The following is a 19,427-nucleotide window of genomic DNA, read 5'->3' on the forward strand; positions in this document are numbered from 1 at the left end:
TGTCTTTTCTTTATTTGATATGTATAACAGAACAAAACAGAATTTTATATTGTTTATAAAAATAGCTATTTAGGAAAATTTTCTTCCTAGGATGAGTGCAGGATAGCCAAAAATGCTTATGCTGGTCTCTGTTAACTCAGCTTTAGTTTAAGAAAACCTTCATTTTTTTTTCCCCTTTATTTTTTAATTAATAAACCTTTTTTTTAGAGCATTTTTAGGTTCACAGCAAAATTGAGTGGGAAGTACTAAGTGTTCCCAGATACCCACATACACACACAGTCCTCCCCACCACTATTATCATCTCCCACCAGAGCGGTACATTTGTTGAAATCGATGAACCCACATTGACACATCATTATCACCCAGTATCCATAATTAATATTAGGGTTTGTCCTTGATATTGTACATTGTATAGGTTTTGACAAATGTGTAAGGACACATATCCATGATTGGCGTATCCTACAGAATAGTTTCACTGCCCTGAAGATCCTCTATGTTCTGCTTGTTCATCACTCCCGCCCCTCTAACCCTTGGCAACTACTGATCTTTTTACTATCTCTGTAGTTTTGCTTTTTTCAGAATGTTGTATTGTTGGAATCATGTAACATGGAGCCTTTTCAGATTGGATTTTTTCACTTAGTAATATGCATTTAAGTTTCTTCTGTGTCTTTTTGTGGCATGATAGGTCATTTCTTTTTAGAGCTGGATAATATTCCGTTGTTTGGATGTACCACTGTTTATTTAAACACTCAGCTACTGAAGGATATCTTGGTTGCTTCCAAGCTGTGGCATTTAGGAATAAAGCTGTTACAGACATCTCTGCAGGCTTTTGACCAGACCTAAGTTTTCAATTCATTTGGGTAAATACCAAGGAGCGTGATTACTAGATCCTATGGTAAAAGCATGCCTAGTTTTATAAGAAACTGCCAAACTGTAAGAGTATATGGTAAGAATATATTTAATTTTGTAAAAAACCAACAAACTGTTTTCCAAAGTGACTTCCATTTTGCATTCCCACCAGCAATGAATAAGAGTTCTTGTTGCTCCACATCCTTGTCAGCATTTGGTGTTGTCACTGTTTTGGATTTTGTTCATTCTAATAGATGTGTAGTGGTGTCTCATTGTTTTAATTTGCGATTCTCTAGTAATAAATGATGTTAACATCTTTTCATGTGCTTACTTGCCACCAGTATTATCTTCTTAAGTGAAGTGTCTGTTCAGGTCTTTTGCCCATTTTTTAATTGGTTTTGTGTTTTGTTGCATTTTAAGAGTTTTTTTATTTTGGATAACAGTCCTTTATCAAATGTCTCTTTTGCAAATACTTTTTCCAGTCTGTGACTTGTCTTCTCATTCTTTTGACATTGTTTTTAGTAGAGCAGAAGTTTTTAAATTTTAATGAAATCCACCTCATCAGTTCTTTCATGCATTGTACCTATAGTGTTACATCTAAAAGGTCATTATCATACCCAAGGTCATCTAGGTTTTTCCTATATTGTCTTTTTAGGATTTAATAAAGCTTTGTGCTTTACACTTTGGTCTGTGATCTTTTTTTTTTTTGGTACGTGGGCCTCTCACTGTTGTGGCTTCTCCCATTGCGGAGCACAGGCTCCGGACACGCAGGCTCAGCGGCCATGACTCACGGGCCCAGCCGTTCTGCAGCATGTGGGATCTTCCCGGACCGGGGCACAAACCCGTGTCCCCTGCATCGGCAGGTGGACTCTCAACCACTGTGCCACCAGGGAAGCCCTGTGATCCATTTTGAGTTCATTTTTGTGAAGGTTTTAAGGTCTGTGTCTGTATTCCTTTTTTTTACATGTGGATGTCCAGTTGTTCCAGCACCACTTTTTGAAAGAGTATCTTTGCTCCATTGTATTTCTTTTGCTACTTTGTCAAAGATCAGTTGACTGTATTTATGTTGGTTTATTTCTAGTCTCTCTATTCTATTTCACTGATCTTTGTGTCTGTTTCACCAGTACAACACTGTCTTGGTTACTGTAGCTTTATACTAAGTCTTGAGTTTGAGTATTATCAGTCTTCCAACTCTGTTGTTCTTCAGTGTTGAGTTGCCTGTTCTGGGTCTTTTGCTTCTCCATGTAAACTTCGGAATTGTTTGGTCCATGTCCATAAAATAATTTTCTGGGACTTTGATTGGGATTGTATTGATTGTATAGATCAAGTTGGGAAGGACTGACATCCTGACAGTATTGAATTGTCCTATTAGCATAGAATATCTCTCCATTTATTTAGTTCTTTGATTTTATTTATCACAGTTTTATAGTTTACCTCATATAGATCTTCTGCATGCTTTGTTAGATTTATTCCTAAGTATTTAATTGTTTTGGGTGCTAATATAAATGGTATTTTATTTTATTTTTTGATGGTACATTTTTAAGAAATTTTTATTTTATATTGGAGTATATTTCATTTACAATGTGTTACTTTCAGGTGTAGAACAAAGTGGTTCAGTTATACATATATGTATATCTGTTCTTTTTCAAATTCTTTTCCCATTTATGTTATTACAGGATATTGAGTAGATTTCCCTGTGCTATACAGTAGGTCCTTGTTGGTTATCTATTTTAAATATAGTAGTGTGTATATGTCAGTCCCAAACTCCCAATTTATCCCTCCTCCCCACCTTTCCCCTTTGGTAACCATGAGTCTCTTCTCTAAGTTTGTAAGTCTCTGTTTTGTAAATAAGTTTATTTGTATCATATTTTTTAAATTTCTACATATAAGTGGTATCATATATTAGTCTTTCTCTGTCTGACTTCACTTAGTATGATAATCTCCATCCATATTGCTGCAAATGGTATTATTTCATTCTTTTTAATGAATAATATTCCATTGTATACATGTACCACATCTTTTTTATCCATTCATCTGTAGATGGACATTTAGGTTGCTTCTGTGTCCTGGCTATTGTAAATAGTGCTGCAGTGAACATTGGGGTACATGTTTCTTTTCAAGTTACGGTTTTCTCCCGATATATGCCCAGGAGTGGGATTGCTGGATCATATGGTTGCTCTGTTTTTACTCCATTGGTTTATTTTTGTTTTTATTTCCATTACTCTAGGAGATGGATTGAAAAAGATATTACTGCAATTTATGTCAAAGAGTGTTTTTCCTATGATTTCCTCTAACAGATCTATAGTATCTGGTCTTACATTTAGGTCTTTACTCCATTTTGAGTTTATTTTTGTGTATGGTGTTAGAGAATGTTCTAATTTCTTTCTTTTACATGTAGCTGTCCAGTTTTTCCAGCACCACTTATTGAAGAGACTGTCTTTTCTCCATTATATATTCTTGCCTCTTTTGTCGAAGATTAATTGACCATAGGTGCGTGGGTTTATTTCTGGGCTTTCTATCCTGTTCCATTGATCTATCTTTCTGTTTTTGCACCAGTACCATACTGTTTTGATTACTGTAGCTTTGTAGTATAGTCTGAAGTTGGGGAGCCTGATTTCCTCCAGGTCTGTTTTCCTTTCTTAGGATTGCTTTGGCTCTTCAGGATCTTTTGTGTCTCCATACAAATTTTTTAATTTTTTGTTATAGATCTGCAAAAAATGCCATTGGTAATTTGATAGGTATTGCATTAAATCTGTAGATTGCCTTGGGTAGTATAGTCATTTTGACAATATTGATTCTTCCAATTCAAGAATATTGTATATCTTTCCATCTGTTTGTGACATCTTTGATTTCTTTCATCAGCATCTTATAGTTTTCAGAGTACAGATCTTTGTCTTCTTAGGTAGGTTTATTCCTAGGTATTTTATTCTTTTTGATGTGATGGTAAATGGGATTGTTTCCTTAATTTCTCTTTCTGATGTTTCATTGTTAGTGTATAGAAATGGAAGAGATTTCTGTATATTAATCTCGTATCCTGCAACTTTACCTAATTCATCGTTGAGCTCTAGTAGTTTTCTGGTAGCATCTTAAGGATGTTCTATGTATAGTATCATGTCATCTGCAAACAGTGACAGTTTTACTTCTTCTCTTCCAATTTGGATTCCTTTTATTTCTTTTTCTTCTCTGATTGCTGTGGCTAGGACTTCCAAAGCTATGTTGAATAAAAGTGGTGAGATGGAATGCTTTCAGCTGTTCCTGATTGTGAATGGTTAGCTGTGGGTTTGTCATATATGGCCCTTATTATGTTGAGGTAAGTTCCTTCTGTGCCCACTTTCTGGAGAGTATTTAATCATAAATGGGTATTGAATTTTGTGAACAGCTTTTTCTGCATCTCTTGAGATGATCATATGGTTTTTATTCTTTAGTTTGTTAATGTGGTGTATCACACTGATTGATATGCAGATATTGAAGAATCCTTGCATCCCTGGGGTAAATCCCACTTGATCGTGGTGAATGATCCTTTTAATATATTGTTGGATTTGGTTTGCCATTTTTTTGTTGAGAATTTTTGCATCTGTGTTCATCAGTGATATTGGCCTGTGTTCCTCCATGGGTTTATCCTGCCTGGGACTCTCTGCACTTTGTGGATTTGAGTGTTTCCTTTCCCATGTTAGGGAAGTTTTCACCTATGATCTCTTCAGATGTTTCCTCGGGCCCTTTCTCTCTCTCTTCTCCTTCTGAGACCCCACGTAATGAGAATGTTGTTGCCTTTAATGTTGTTCCACAGTTCTCTTAGAATGTCCTCATATCTTTCCTTTTTTTTCCCTTTATTCTGTTCCGCAGCAATATATCTACCATCTGAGTTCCAACTCACTTATCCATTCTTCTGCCTCATTTATTTTGCTATTGATTCCTTCTAGTGGATTTTTTGTTTCAGTTCTTGTATCGTTCATCTGTTTGCTTGTTCTTTAGATCTTCTAGCTCTTTATTAAACATTTCTTGTATCTTTTCAGTCTCTGCCTTCATTCTTTTTTCAGATCTTGGATTATCTTTACTATCATCACTCTGAATTCTTCTTCATGTAGATTGAGTATCTCCACTTCACTTAGTAGTACTTCTGGGGTTTTATCTTGTTCCTTCATCTGGAACATACTCCTCTGGCATCTCATTTTGTCTAATTTTCTGTGATTGAGGTTTCTGTTCCACAGACTGCAGGGTTGTAGTTCTTGCTTCTGTTTTCTGCCCACTGGTGAATGAGGCCCAACTAAGAGGCTTGTGCAGGCTTCCTGGTGGGAGTGACTGTTTCCTGCCCACTTGTGGGGGGCCTGGGTCTTGACCCTCTGGTGGGTAGGGCTGTGTCAAGGGATTTGTTTAGTGGGAAGCTGTGGGCTCAGAAAGACTCAGCCTGTCTCCTGATGGGTGGGGCTGTGTTCCTGCCCTGTTGGTTGTTTGGCCTCAGGTGTCCTAGCACTGGAGCCTACAGGCTGTTGGGTGGGGCCAGATCTTGGGGAGAAAACTGCGGTTTCCAGGACAGCTTACGCCAATGAGTACTCCCCAGAAGTACTGCCACCAATGTCTCTGTCCCTGCAGTGAGCCACAGCTGCCCCCTGCCTTTCCCGGAGACCCTCCAGTACCAGCAGGTAGGTCTGGCCCAGGCTCCTATGAGATCACTGCTTTTTCACCTGGATCCTGGTGTGCATGAGACCTTGTGTGCACCCTCCAAGAGTGGAGTTTCTGTTTCCTCTGGTCCTGTGGATTTCCTGCGATCAAACCCCATAGGCCTTCAAAGCCAGTTTGCTCTGGGGGCTCCTTGTTCCCCTGCCAGACCTCCAGGCCAGGGAGCCTGACATGGGGCTCAGAACTTTCACTCCTGTGGGAGAACCTCTGTGATATAATTATTTTCCAGTTCGTGGGTCGCCCACCCAGTGGGAATGGGATTTGATTTTACTGAGTTTGCGCCACTCCTACCCTGTCTTTGTGGCTTCTCTGTCTTTGGGTGGAGGATATCTGTTTTGGTAGGTTCCAGCATTTTTTTTGTTGATGGTTGTTCATCAGTTAGCTGTGATTTTGGTGTTTTTTTTTGGGAAGAGGTGAGCTTACATCCCCTACTCTGCCATCTTGTCTCTGTGGTGGTTAATTTTCTGTAAATGGTATTTTAAATTTCAAATGCCACTTGTTTATTATTGGTCTGTAGTGAAGCAATTGGCCTTTGCATATTAACCTTGTCTCCTGCAGCCTTGTTATAATTGCTTATTATTAGTTCCAGTAGTAGGTTTTTTTTTGGTTTGTTTTTTTTTTTGGACTTTCCATAGATGGTCATTCTACAGTTACTTGCAAACAAAGACAGTTTTGTGTCTTTCTTCCCAATCTGCATTATTTTGTTTTCTTGTGTTCCTGAATTAGCTAGGACTTACAGTGTGCTATTGAAAAGCAGTAGTGAAAGGGGACATCCTTGCCATACTCCTGATCTTAGTGGGAAAGCTTCTCACCATTAAGTATGATGTTAGCTGTAGATTTTTTGTAGATGTTCTTTATCAGGTGAGGAGGTTACTCTCTATTTCTAGTCTGCAGAGTGTTTTATCATGAATGAGTGTTGGATTTTGTCAAATCCTTTTCCTGCATGTATTGATACAATCATGTGGTTTTTCTTCTTTAGCCTGTTGACATGATGGATTACATTAATGGCTTTTTGAATGTTGAACCAGTCTTGTGTATCTTGAATAAATCCATTTGGTTGTGTATAGTTCTTTTTACACGTTGTGTTGATTTTATTGGCTAATACTTCGTTGAGAATTTTTTACATCTATGTTTATGAGATATTGGTCTGTTGTTTTCTTCTCTTGTAATGTCTTTGCTTGGATTTCATATTAGGATAATGCTAGTCTCATATAATGAGTTAGGAGGTATTCCCTCTGCTTCTGTCTTGTGGAAAAAAAAAATTGTAGAGCATTGGTATAATTTCTTCCTTGAATGTTAGGTAGAATTCACCAGTGAATCCATCTGGATCTGGTGTTTTCTGTTCTCTAAAGTTATTGATTCAATTTCATTAAGTGATGTATGCCTATTCAGATTGTTTCTTCTTGTGTGTGTTTTAGCAGATTGTGTTTTTGAAAGGCATTGTCGATTTCATCTAGGTTATCAAACTTGTGGGCATAGAGTTGTTCATAGCATTCCTTTATTAAACTTTTAATGTCCATGGGAATCTGTAGTGATGTCCCCTTTTTCATTTCTGTTAATAGTAATTTGTGTCTTCTTTATTTTCTTAGGCTGGCTAGATGCTTATTGATTTTACTGATCTTTTCAAAGAACCAGGTTTTGATTTTGTTAAATTTTTTCTCCATTGATTTCCTGTTTTCAATTTCATTGATTTTTGCTCTAGTTTTTATTGTTTCTCTTCTTCTGCTTACTTTGGATTTACTTTGCTCCTCTTTTTCTGTTTTCCTAAGATTGAAGTGTAGATTATGGATTTTTTTTTTTTTTTGCCTTTTAGTGTGCCTTGTAATTTTTTATTGAAAGATGGACATGATATACTAGGTAAAGGAAAATAGACTTTTAGTAACATAGCGGTAAGGGGGAGGGGAAGCATTCTATAGTCTTGTGATTAGGTTTCAGTCTTGGTGAGGCTGTGTCCCCTGTACTGTTTGGGCTTGTCTGGTACTAGATTTTGGTTATGTATCTTTGGCAGGCCTATTAAGATGCTCTGTTCTCATTGCATCTTATCAGGTGGTGCACTATTTTGATTTAGTCTCGTTACTGATTATGTTCACTTGATTACTTGATTATGGTGGTGTGTGTGTTCTCAACTATAAACTTTAGTTTTCTTTTTTACTTAATAAATATTGTGTGGGGAAGAATTAGAAAATTAGAAAAATATTTATTCTTCATTATACCTTCAATTTATTCACTTATTTGTATTGCCTAAGTATGGACTTGACAGTTTTCTCTTTATTTAGTGTGTTATAATCTTTAACTATCATTATTTGTCCCAGATTTGGGCATTGAGAACCCCTTCAAGCTTCTTCTGTTTCCTTTTTATGATCTCAATAATCCTTTGAGCTTTTTTTAAAAAAATTGTTTATTTATTTATTTGGCTGTGTTGTGTCTTAGTTGCAGCACGTGGGATCTTTGTTGTGGCATGCAGGATTTTTTGTTGTGGCTCGCAGGCTTCTCTCCAGTTGTGGTGCGGGCTCTAGAATGCATAGGCTCAGTAGTTGTGGCACATGGGCTCTCTAGTTGTGGTGCACAAGCTCTAGAGTGTGCGGACTCAGTAGCTGTGGTGTGCAGGTTTGGTTGCCCTGCAGCATGTGGGATCTTAGTTGCCTGATCAGAGATCCAACCCGTGTCCCCTGCATTGGAAGACGGATTCTTTACCACTGGACCACCAGGGAAGTCTCTTTGAGCTTTTTTTTATCCCCTGATACAAGAAGATGGTCCAGGTTCATCAAATAATTTTCCTATCTCAGCCCTGGATTCAGCCATTACTTTAAGGAGCCCTGCTTCTTTTTAGAAAAGAATGATGTTTACAAGTCAAGATCCAGCTGCTAGGTGTGCTGTTAGGGTGTTGTTCCCATGTATGTATACATACACACGCAGACACATGGATATATATACACAAACATGTATATATACATATATACTTTATATATCGATTTGCCCATATATATACTGAACAACATATATTCACATTGACACGTTCAATCCTTTTAATCCTACACCACAAGATTTATCCTAGTGTTCTCCCTTTCTGATAATGCGAGACCTGTCATAGTTAGTATTTTGACCTCTTAAGCTCTGCTGACCTTACTATTTAATGGCTACCTTTATTAAAGTACTTAATTGTCAGGTACTGTGCTAAGTGCTTTTGTTATCTAATTTGATCTTTTCAACAACACTGTAAAAGCTTTGCAGAAGGAAAAATGGAGACTAAAGGAGATCATATAATTTTCCCATACAACTACTGAATGACAGAACTAGGGTTGGAACTTCGGTCTATGTGAATGTAGTGTCTATACTCTTAACCATTAAACTATTTTTAGCTAGTGCTACTGTAAGCACATTTCTTTGGGCTTAACTTCTGAAGGAGTCGAGGATTGCCGGTTTACAGGGTATGCATATATAAAACTTTGATAAGCCCTGATATATTACCCTCCAAAAGGTTGTACTAGTCTGTACCTACCAACATGGAGAGTGCCAACCTGCTGGCAATCTCCCTGACACTGAATATTGTCTATTATTTTAGTTTTGTGTAGTTTTGTTTTTTTCCTTAATCAGTTTTGAAAAATCCTTGTCCCTCTCCAGTCTCTTCATAACGAAGCCTATTTGATTATATCTGTTCTCTCCTCAAAATAGTTTTATTGTTTTCTCTTATTCTTAGAAAACTATCCAAATGTTTCAGCATGGTGTTCAAGGAAGCTCTTTATGATATGGCCTCTCCCCACGTTCTGTACCTGAGTCCTCACTCTATGATCCAGCATGCCATATCTATTTCAGTTCTCTAACCACATGCTTTCTCTTGCTTCTGAGTCTTTGTATATATTGTGTCTTCTACCTAGAACACCATTTTCCACTCCCTCATTCTCTATCTAGTCACCTTGCTCTTTTTAGCCAAGTTTTACTTATTTTTCACTTTGCAGTTTAGATTCACTTCCTTCAGGCAACCTGTGATACCTTTTCTACGTGGTTTATTAAATTGAAATCAAAGGAAACCTTGCTGATATAGTAACTGTATCTGTGAAAACTGCCAAGTAAATTAAAAAGTATAACCAGCTTTCAAAATCTTATAATGGTTTATGGCAAACTACAATGTAGTTTAATTGTGTTTTCTTCCATAAAGTACCTGCCAGCCTGTCTGGACTTGACGCAAAGGACATTGTGGCGGTGCTGAATGAGGAGGGAGGCTATCATCAGATTGGACCAGCAGAGTATTGTACTGACTTCTTCATGATGTCCGTGACCATAGCATTCGCCACCCAGTTGGAACAGGTGAGATGAGTGATTCTTGAAGAACTTGAAAAACATTTTATTTTTAAAATCTGTCTTTTAGGTATTAAAAAGACTTGCAAGTAGACTTACAAAAATAATTTAGAAAAATGTTTTCTTTCATATCATAAAGCATTTTTGTTTTAGGAAAAGAATAAATTGGGATGATCTTGGTAGTAAGAGAATAAATTAAATCTCTTAGAATTTAGAAGAAAGACCATAAATAAACATTGTTTCACATTGTATTATGTGACATTGTAAAGACTGTTATGAAATGATTTTTTTCTAAGTGTTAAATACTTTACTTTTTGGAGAAATATACAATGTTGGGAACATTGTCTCAGTCAGACCTTAATAGCTGTCAGGTCTGGGATTAGATTTTACCTTATTTACGCACTAACAAACTAGCCTAAATGCTGCCAGAAGACAGAAGATTCTTGGGTCAGAGAGAAAGGAGTGTACTACTCTTAGCACAGCAAGCAACATGAATGTCAGCATATTTCTTTCAGTTCCCCCCATCCCAAGTCCCGTGGAGGTGACATAGAGGGGCTCAGGTGTTTGCTCCACCACACTCATTGGGAGTGAGTCACAGCTGAGGAGCACAGAACTTAGGGAATGTACGACTTTTACTATAAGTAGTCTAGGTCTTTGGGAAGACACGTTACTTTATGAAAGTTATGAGCTGCATAAACAATGCTGGGAGATGGCCTGGGTAAGAGTGGTCAGGGCCTTGCATTCTTGTTACACTCAGCAAGAATGTGCAGGGATGCTCAGGGCCTGTTGCCGGTTGTTTCCCACCAGCAGTGGTTCAACACAAAAGTAGCTGTTATTTCATTGTCCTTTTCAGGATCAAGTCCAGCTTTTTTGACATTATGTTGATCTATACACTTGAAATAAATTAATACTTTAAAAAATAGAGAATATGGCTTATGACTTTAAAATTTTTATCAGACTATTCACTTTCTTAGAGGTATACATTTCCCAGATAATCTGCATTCATAAGTGAAATATGAGTTAGTGACCACACTAAATCTTAGTAAGATCTATCAGGTAAAGATTTTTCTCAGGAAATGTGTTTAGCTCTGTCACACTGAATTCATGCCCACTACAAAAAGTACTTTTTATATATACATATTCTTTGAGCTCTACTCTTTCTCTCCCAGTTTGGTACTGTCGTTTTCTCATTGACACTATATATATGTGATTTTGTCTCTCTCCATCAATTTCCTTTTTTTCCTCTCTTCATAAAGCTCTGCTTGTGGATTGCCCCGGCTTAATATGCCACCCTGGTTGGGGGGGAAGCTAGATGTCCACTGTTTGTTCATTAACCACATCAGGACACACATTAGATAGTGAGTCTACTGTGCTTTTACTGTGTTATTAAATACCTGCAAAGTATTTTAAATTGCTACTTTATTTTTTAAAATATTTTTTCAACTCCCTAGGAAGGCATAATTTTACTTGTGTTATGTTTTGTGAAATAGGTATGTGTTCACTACTTTGCTAATGTTGTATTTAATCCTAGCACAACTTTAGGGGATTATTATTTTCATTTTTGAGATGAGGAAACCAAGTTTTGAGAAAGTTTTTTAGCTAGTAAATATACTAGGAATTTCTGGCCATATGGTCACTCTCCACATTCTCTTGTTCCCATATTTTGCTCTCTTGCCTCTGAAGGGGTTTTGGAGTAAGATCAATTTGAGTTGGAATCTAATTCTCACTATTTACTGGCTTCTTTAACTTAGGCAACTTACTTAACCTTTCTCAGGCTTGAATTTTCTCAGTTGTATGGTGGCAGTAGTACCAGCCTTGTGGGTGTGCATGAGGAATGAGATAAAACTAATGTGCTTAACATGTAGTTTGTATGTGTGAACCTATATTTATATAGTGAAAGCTTGTGGGTAATTGACCTACTGAGTCCACGACTAAAACTAATACAGTTCTTGGTAATACAAAGTAACTTTTTAGGACAAGTCACTCAGTTTAGTTAAAAATAACAGATTGATGTCTGGCAAGCTATTTGCTATCTCTAATAAAAATTAAGCCAAGGGCTTCCCTGGTGGCGCAGTGATTGGGAGTCCGCCTGCCGGTGCAGGGGACACGGGTTCGTGCCCCGGTCCGGGAAGATCCCACATGCCGTGGAGCATCTGGGCCCGTGAAGCGCCTGGCCCCATGACCCCTGCCCGCTGAGCCCGCGCGTCCGGAGCCTGTGCTCCGCAACGCGAAAGGCCACAACAGCGAAAAAAAAAAAAAAAAAAAAAAAAAAAAAAAAAAAAATTAAGCCAACTAGGTTCCTCAAAAGATTAAGCAGAATTACCATAGAACCCAGCAATTTCACTACTGGGTATATATCAAAAGAATTGAAAACAAGGTATTCAAATAAAAACTTGTACATAAATGTTCATAGCAGCACTATTTACAGTATCCCAGAATATCACAGAAATAACCCAGATGTCCATTTATGGATGAATAGATTAACAAAATAAATAAATGCGCACACACACACACACACACACACACACACACACACGAGTATTATTTAACTATAAAAGAAATGAAGTACTGATACATGCTACAACAAGGATGAATGTTGTAAACATGCTGAGTGAAATAAGCCAGACACAAAAGGTCACATACTGTATGAGTCCATTTATATAAAATATCCAGATGGGCAGACCCATAAAGACAAAACGCAGATTTGTGGTCACCAGGGGAGGGAGAAGTTATGGGGGAGCAGAATGGGAGTGGCTGCTCAGTGGTTCTGGTGTTTCTGTTTGGGGTGGTGGAAAAGTTCTGGAACTAGGTAGCGGTGATGGTTGCGCAACATTGTGAATGTACTTAATGTTACTGAACTGTACAGTTTTTAATGGTTAAAATGATAAATTTTCTGTTATGTGTATTTTAGAATAATTTTTTAAAACACAAAAAATTAAGCCCAATAATTTATTCATCCCTTGATACTGCTTAGTATTACTTGTTTGCTTTTTTCACTCTTTATGGACAAGCCAAGGATTTTAAAAAATAGTTTAGTTTTCTTCTTCTCAAGCTAGTCAAAGGTAGTGTGAGAAAGCATCTAGCGATAAACAAACATACCTTTCAGATGCAAAGTGACTTAGAACATTGATACTGTAAAGTAGTAGAATGCAGGAATGAAATTAGAGTAAGAATACTGGATTGTGATAATCTTGCCTCCTTTTTAAATATTGAAGTTAGGGCAAAAAACCTGTTTCTAAATCCAAGGATGATAAAGGATTTTTAAAAGCATCTCTTCTCTTAGTGGGAATTACTTAGAATTAAATGTGCTATGAAATATAAAAGGGCTATCTTTATTTCTTAAAAGTTTTATTGCTTTCTGACTATGGAAGAAAGTAAAAGAAAATGAAAGTCTCTTTTAATTAAACTCCTCAGAAATAATCACCCATAGAGCAGTATATTCTTTTCCTCAGATATTTTCCCATTCACATAATAGCTGACTATGTGCTAGGCCGACTTGTAGAAGTGAACATGTATTATCTCTTTTAATCCTTCTAAGAACCCTAAGAGAAATGGAGGTGCAGAGTGATTAAGTACTTGTCTAAAGTCTCATAGCAAGCCATTGGTGGAACCAAAGTTGAGGGTCGGGGCTTACTCCAGAATTTGTGCTCTCAACAACTAAAAGTGTATAGGTGCTGGCTCTCAATAAATATAAATCTACATGATTAAAATCCACATGATTAAAATCTAATCAAACAAATACATTTTAAAGTATAGGATTAAAGTAATAACTTGCTTTGTATATAAAATATATTTAATATAAAATAAATAACTTTATTGACTATTTACTGTGTGCTCAGTACTGGGTTGTTTTAATCTAAGTGGTTAGTACTTTTATTTTCACAAACTTACAGACTTACAAACTGTCCTGTAAGTTTTTTTGACCTAAAAGTATTTTAGGTAACTTTCATGTCACTATATCATTATTTAGGAGCCATATTGTTTGATAATTATAATATTTTTAAGCCATCTCCTGTTGCAGAACATGTCAGTTACTTATAGTTTGTTACTTTTAACAATGTGCTAGCAAACATTAAAGGTCTGTTAGAAGGTATTTTGCATTTTATGGGACAAGCATCCCATGTCTTCATGTCACATGGCCAGGCAACTACCAGCTTTGAGAAGTAACACTCCTAGTATGGAAGACATCCTTTTTTTTTTTTTTTTTTTTAATTTTATATTAGACTGTAGTTGCTTTACAGTGTTGTGTTAGTATCAGGTGTACAGCAAAATGATTCAGTTATACATACATACATATATATATATTCACTTAAGTTACTACAGAATACTGAGCAGAGTTCCCTGTGCTATACAGCAGGTCCTTGTTGGTTATCTGTTTTAAATATAGTGCTGCGTACATGTCAATCCCAAACTCCCAATTTATCCCTCCCCCCCCACCTTTCCCCTTAGCTAACCATAAGTTTATTTTCCATGTCTGCAGATCTGTTTCTGTTTTGTAAATAAGTTCATTTGTATCATTTTTTTCCCGCATATATAATATCATATGATATTTGTATTTCTCTGTCTGACTTACTTCACTTAGTACGATAATCTCTAGGTCAATCCATGTTGCTGCAAATGGCATTGTTTCATTTTTTTTAATGGCTGAGTAGTATTCCATTATATATATGTGCCACATCTTTATCCATTCATCTGTCGATGGACATTTAGGTTGTTTCCATGCCTTGGCTATTGTAAACAGCACTGCAGTGAACATTGGGGTACATGTATCCTTTCAAACCATGGTTTTCTCTGGATATATGCCCAGGAGTGGGATTGCTGGATTGTATGGTTGCTCTATTTTTAGTTTTTTGTTTTTTTTTTTTTTGTGGTACGCGGGCCTCTCACTGCCGTGGCCTCTCCCGCCGCGGAGCACAGGCTCCGGACGCGCAGGCTCAGCGGCCACGGCCAGCAGGCCCAGCCGCTCCGCGGCATGTGGGATCCCCCCCAACCGGGGCACAAACCCGTGTCCCCTGCATCGGCAGGCGGACCCTCAACCACTGCGCCACCAGGGAAGCCCTATTTTTAGTTTTTTAAGGAAACTCCCTACTGTTCCCCTCTGAGCATATTTGTGTATGGATGATTTACTACCTTTACTTTATGTTTGCCTTTACTGGTGAGCCTTCCCATTTGTAATTTTCTTGTTTGTAGTTGTATCCTTTTCTTTTCTACCTAGAGAAGTTCCTTCAGCATTTGTTGTAAAGCTGGTTTGGTGGTGCTGAATTCTCTTAGCTTTTGCATGTCTGTAAAGCTTTTGATTTCTCTATCAAATCTGAACAAGAGCCTTGCTGGGTAGAGTATTATTGGTTGTAGGTTTTGCCCTTTCATCACTTGAAATATATTGTGCCACTCCCTTCTGGCCTGCAGAGTTTCTGCTGAAAAATCAGCTGATAACCTTATGGAGATTCCCTTGTATGTTATTTGTTGCTTTTCCCTTGTTGCTTTTAATATTATCTCTTTGTTTTTAATTATTGTCAGTTTGATTAACGTGTTCTCTGCATGTTCCTCCTTGGGTTTGTCTTGCCTGGGACTCTTTGCACATCCTGGACTAGGGTGACTATTTCTTTTCCCATGTTAGGGAAGTTTTCAGTTATCTCTTCAGATATTTTCTCAGGTCCTTTCTCTCTTTTTCTGGGACCCCTATACCTACATACGAATGAGTTCTGTTCTGAGAGTGCATTTGTAAGTCCTATTTGTTCGTAAGTCCAATGAAGTTAGCCTAGGTACCCAACTAACACAATCAGCTGAATAGTACTGTACTGTAATAGGTTTATAATACTTTTCACACAAATAACACATAAAAAACACAAAAAATGAAGAAAACATTTTTAATCTTACAGTATAGTACCTTGAAATGTATGGTAGTACAGTACAACAGCTGGCATACAGGGGCTGGCATCAAGTGAACAAGCAAGAAGAGTTACTGACTAGAGGAGGGAGAGGAGGTGGGAGATGGTAAATCTGAAGGATTATCAGCAATAGATGGAGGATAAGCTGCAGTTCACTCATGCCTGACATTGATGGCACAGGTTCTGGTTCCTTGCTGGAACCAGGTGCATGTTTGCATCTTTGAAAGTTCACAACTTGAAAGTTCGTATGTAAGGGATTTACTGCATTGTGAATGTTGGTGCTCTTAATGTTGTCCCAGAGGCCTCTGAGAGTGTCCTCACTTCTTTTCATTCTTTTTTCTTTATTCTGCTCTGTGGTTGTGATTTTCACCATTCTTTCTTCCAGGTCACTTATCTGTTCTTCTTCCTTGTTTATTCTGCTATTGATTTCTACTAGTGTATTTTTCTTTTCAGTTATTTTATTGTTCATCTCTGTTAGTTTGTTCTTCAGATCTTCTAGCTCTTTGTTAAACATTTTTTGTATCTTCTCAATCTGTGGCTCCATTCTTTTTCCAAGACCTTGGATCATCTTTCCTATCGTTGTTACTCTGAATTCTTTTTCATGTAGATTGCCTGTCTCCACTTCACTTACTTGTTCTTTTGGGGTTTTATCTTGTTCCTTTGTCTGGGACATATTCCTCTGTCATGTCATTTTGTCTGTCTTTGTGTGATTGCGGTTTCCATTCTGCAGACTGCAGGGTTGTAATTCTTATAGCTTCTGCTCTCTGCCCCCTGGTGGATGAGGCTGGTCTTAGTGGCTTGTGCAGGCTTCCCGGTGGGAAGGACTTGTTCCTACCCACTGGTGGGTGGACTTGGGTCTTGTCCCTCTGGTGGGCAGGGCCATGTCAAGGGGTGTGTTTATCGGGAAGGCTTTAAGCAGCTCAGGAAGGCTTTAAGCAGCCTGTCTGCTGATGGGTGGGGCTGTGTTGGTTGCTTGGCCTGAAGCATCCCAGTACTGGAGCCTAGAGGCTGTTGGATGGAGCCAGGTCTTGGTGAGAAAATGGTGGCTTCTAGGAGGGCTCATGCCAATGGGTACTCCCCAGAAATACAACCACCAGTGTCTTTATCTCAGTAGTGAGCTACAGCCAACCCCTGCCTCTACAGGAGACCCTCCAATACCAGCAATTAGGTCTGGCCCAGGTTCTTATGAGGTCACTGCTCTTTCCCCTGGTTCCTGGTGCACACAAGACCTTGTGTGCACTCTCCAAGAGAGGAGTTTCTGTTTCCCCTGGTCCTGTGGATTTCCTGCGATCAAATCCCTCTGGCCTTCAACGCCAGATGCCTTGCAGGCTCTGCCTCCCGATTCCAGACCCCCAGGCTGGGGATTGTGATATGGGGTTCAAAACTTTCATTCCAGTGGGAAAACCTCTGAGATATAATTATTTTGCAGTTTGTGGGTTGCCCACCCAGCAGTTATGTGATTTGATTTTATCGTGATTGTGCCCCTCCTACCATCTCCTTGTGGCTTCTTGTTTGTCTTTGGATGTAGGATATCTTTTTTGGTAGGTTCCATCTTTTTTTTTGTCAATGGTTGTTTAGCAGTTAGTTGTGATTTTGGGTGTTTTCTTGAGAAGAGGTGAGCTCATGTCCTCCTCCGCCATCTTGTTCCACCCCCAGTAAACATTTCATTTGTGAAGGGCTCCATTTTCCCCCTGCAGCAGCTCCTTACAGTGGGCGGAAGACAGCCTTTTGTAACTTAATTTATAGGTCTCCAAGTTTTGTAAGAGTAGCCACAAAGCTTTTTTTTCCCCATCAAAAGAAGTTATAGTAAATAGCTTGGATTAAGATTTTTTAAAAACCTTCTCTCATTTACGGAGAGGATGGAGTAAGGATATGTGGAAATAAGGAAAGCTCAGTGTAAAATATTTGACCACTTTCTTTTTAAAGAACTTTTATGGAGTTTTCATCAACTAGTTGAATGAAACATAAGCTTTAAAACAACATTAATGTATAAAAATATTTTAGTCTCTGTGCTTGTGTAAGATAAACCTTTAAAAATTAAACTAGTGATTTGGTAGTAAATTGGCAGAGATTTAGAAATTTTGAGTTATTAATTTAAGGCTTGAAATAAAACATCATTTTAGCAAATATTTTTGGAGTTTGTCAGACATCTTTAAGGATGTTTAGTGGTTTATAATATAATAATCCTTTTTTTCCTTAAATATTTAGTTAATTCCATGTACCATGAAACTTCCAGAAAGACGGCCTGAGTTTTTCTTTTACTATTCTTTACTGGGAAATGATGTTACAAATGAACCCTTCAGTGATTTGATCAACCCAGACTTTGAGCCAGAGAGAGCATCTGTTCGAATACGTAGCAGTATAGAAATTCTTCGTGTTTACCTGGCTCTTCAGTCTAAACTACAGGTAGGTATGGCAGAAAATTGTTTCCTATGAGATGATTTTTTAAGCATTAAAGAGGTACCCAAACTCTGTCTTATTTCTGAAGTGGATATCATCTTTCTGCCACATCTTGTAATTTTTTAGGAATTATCCTGACTTGTACAGTCACAGCATGACAGTTATTTCAGAATTTTAGGAGATATACCGCCTTACTTTGTTACTGTAGAAAGAGGTAGATCAGTTATCGGTCATTTATTTATTTATTTATTTTTAATATTTATTTATTTTTGGCTGTGTTGGGGCTTCGTTTCTGTGCGAAGGCTTTCTGTAGTTGCAGCAAGCGGGGGCCACTCTTCATTGCAGTGTGCGGGCCTCTCACTATCATGGCCTCTCTTGTTGCAGAGCACAGGTTCCAGATGCGCAAGCTCAGTAATTGTGGCTCACGGGCCTAGTTGTTCCGCAGCATGTGGGATCTTCCCAGACCAGGGCTCGAACCCGTGTCCCCTGCATTAGCAGGCAGATTCTCAACCACTGTGCCACCAGGGAAGCCCAGTTATCGGTCATTTATAATAAAAAGTTGTACCTGGAGCTTAAAGCTGCGGGCACCAGGCAGGTTTTATTATTGTTAGTGGAGATTAGCTGTCACCACACAGATCACACTCTAGATTTCAGAATTTATACACCTTATTGCTATTAAAATCAAAGAGATAAAACAACTTTCTAAAACCTGTTCTTGAATTTGGTAGTTTTGTAAACCAATTTTAAATTGGACTTTATTTAAAAGTGAACCTTATCTAGTCCAAAATTACTTTTCTGTTTGTTACGATTAATTTTAATCAGACTGAAATAGGTGGTGAAGTAGGGTGGGGTAGTCATTTTTTTTGTAGTAAAGTGATCATTCATTAGACTTTGCTTGTGTTTTGAGTGGATAGTGAAAAGAGGCATTAAGAAATTTTAGTGGAACTACATTTTAGAGGTGGTTCTGCTAAATCCAAGGTATTTAGAAAGTTGAAGATTATATAAAATGAAATGCAGGAAAAAAGCACTTTGAATTTTATCTTATAAAATTCCTCACCAAAACTATTGACTTATTTATTAGTTTGATTCTCATGGACATTTAAGTCATAAAAATCCTTTCTCTCCAGCCCATTAAAAATATCACACTGGGCTTCCCTGGTGGTGCAGTGGTCGAGAGTCCGGCTGCCGATGCAGGGGACATGGGTTCGTGCCCCGGTCCGGGAAGATCCCACATGCCACGGAGCGGCTGGGCCCGTGAGCCATGGCCGCTGAGCCTGCACGTCTGGAGCCTGTGCTCCGCAACGGGAGAGGCCACAG

The 19,427-nt window shown here is 38.1% G+C and overlaps 1 protein-coding gene across 2 annotated transcripts in view; it reads left to right on the forward strand.

Annotated features, from left to right (window-relative positions):
* Positions 1-19,427, forward strand: part of CEP120 (centrosomal protein 120) — a 79,237-nt gene that overhangs the window by 9,898 nt on the left and 49,912 nt on the right. For both annotated transcript variants that reach the window (XM_007455251.1, XM_007455250.1), the window contains exons 5-6: positions 9,683-9,831; positions 17,919-18,116. In XM_007455251.1, coding sequence (XP_007455313.1) covers positions 9,683-9,831; positions 17,919-18,116 — 347 coding nt within the window. The remainder of the gene's footprint in view (positions 1-9,682; positions 9,832-17,918; positions 18,117-19,427) is intronic.

Source organism: Lipotes vexillifer, unplaced genomic scaffold (genome assembly GCF_000442215.2).
Source record: "Lipotes vexillifer unplaced genomic scaffold, Lipotes_vexillifer_v1.1 scaffold1007, whole genome shotgun sequence".
In the NCBI taxonomy this organism is placed as follows: Eukaryota; Metazoa; Chordata; class Mammalia; order Artiodactyla; family Lipotidae; genus Lipotes; species Lipotes vexillifer.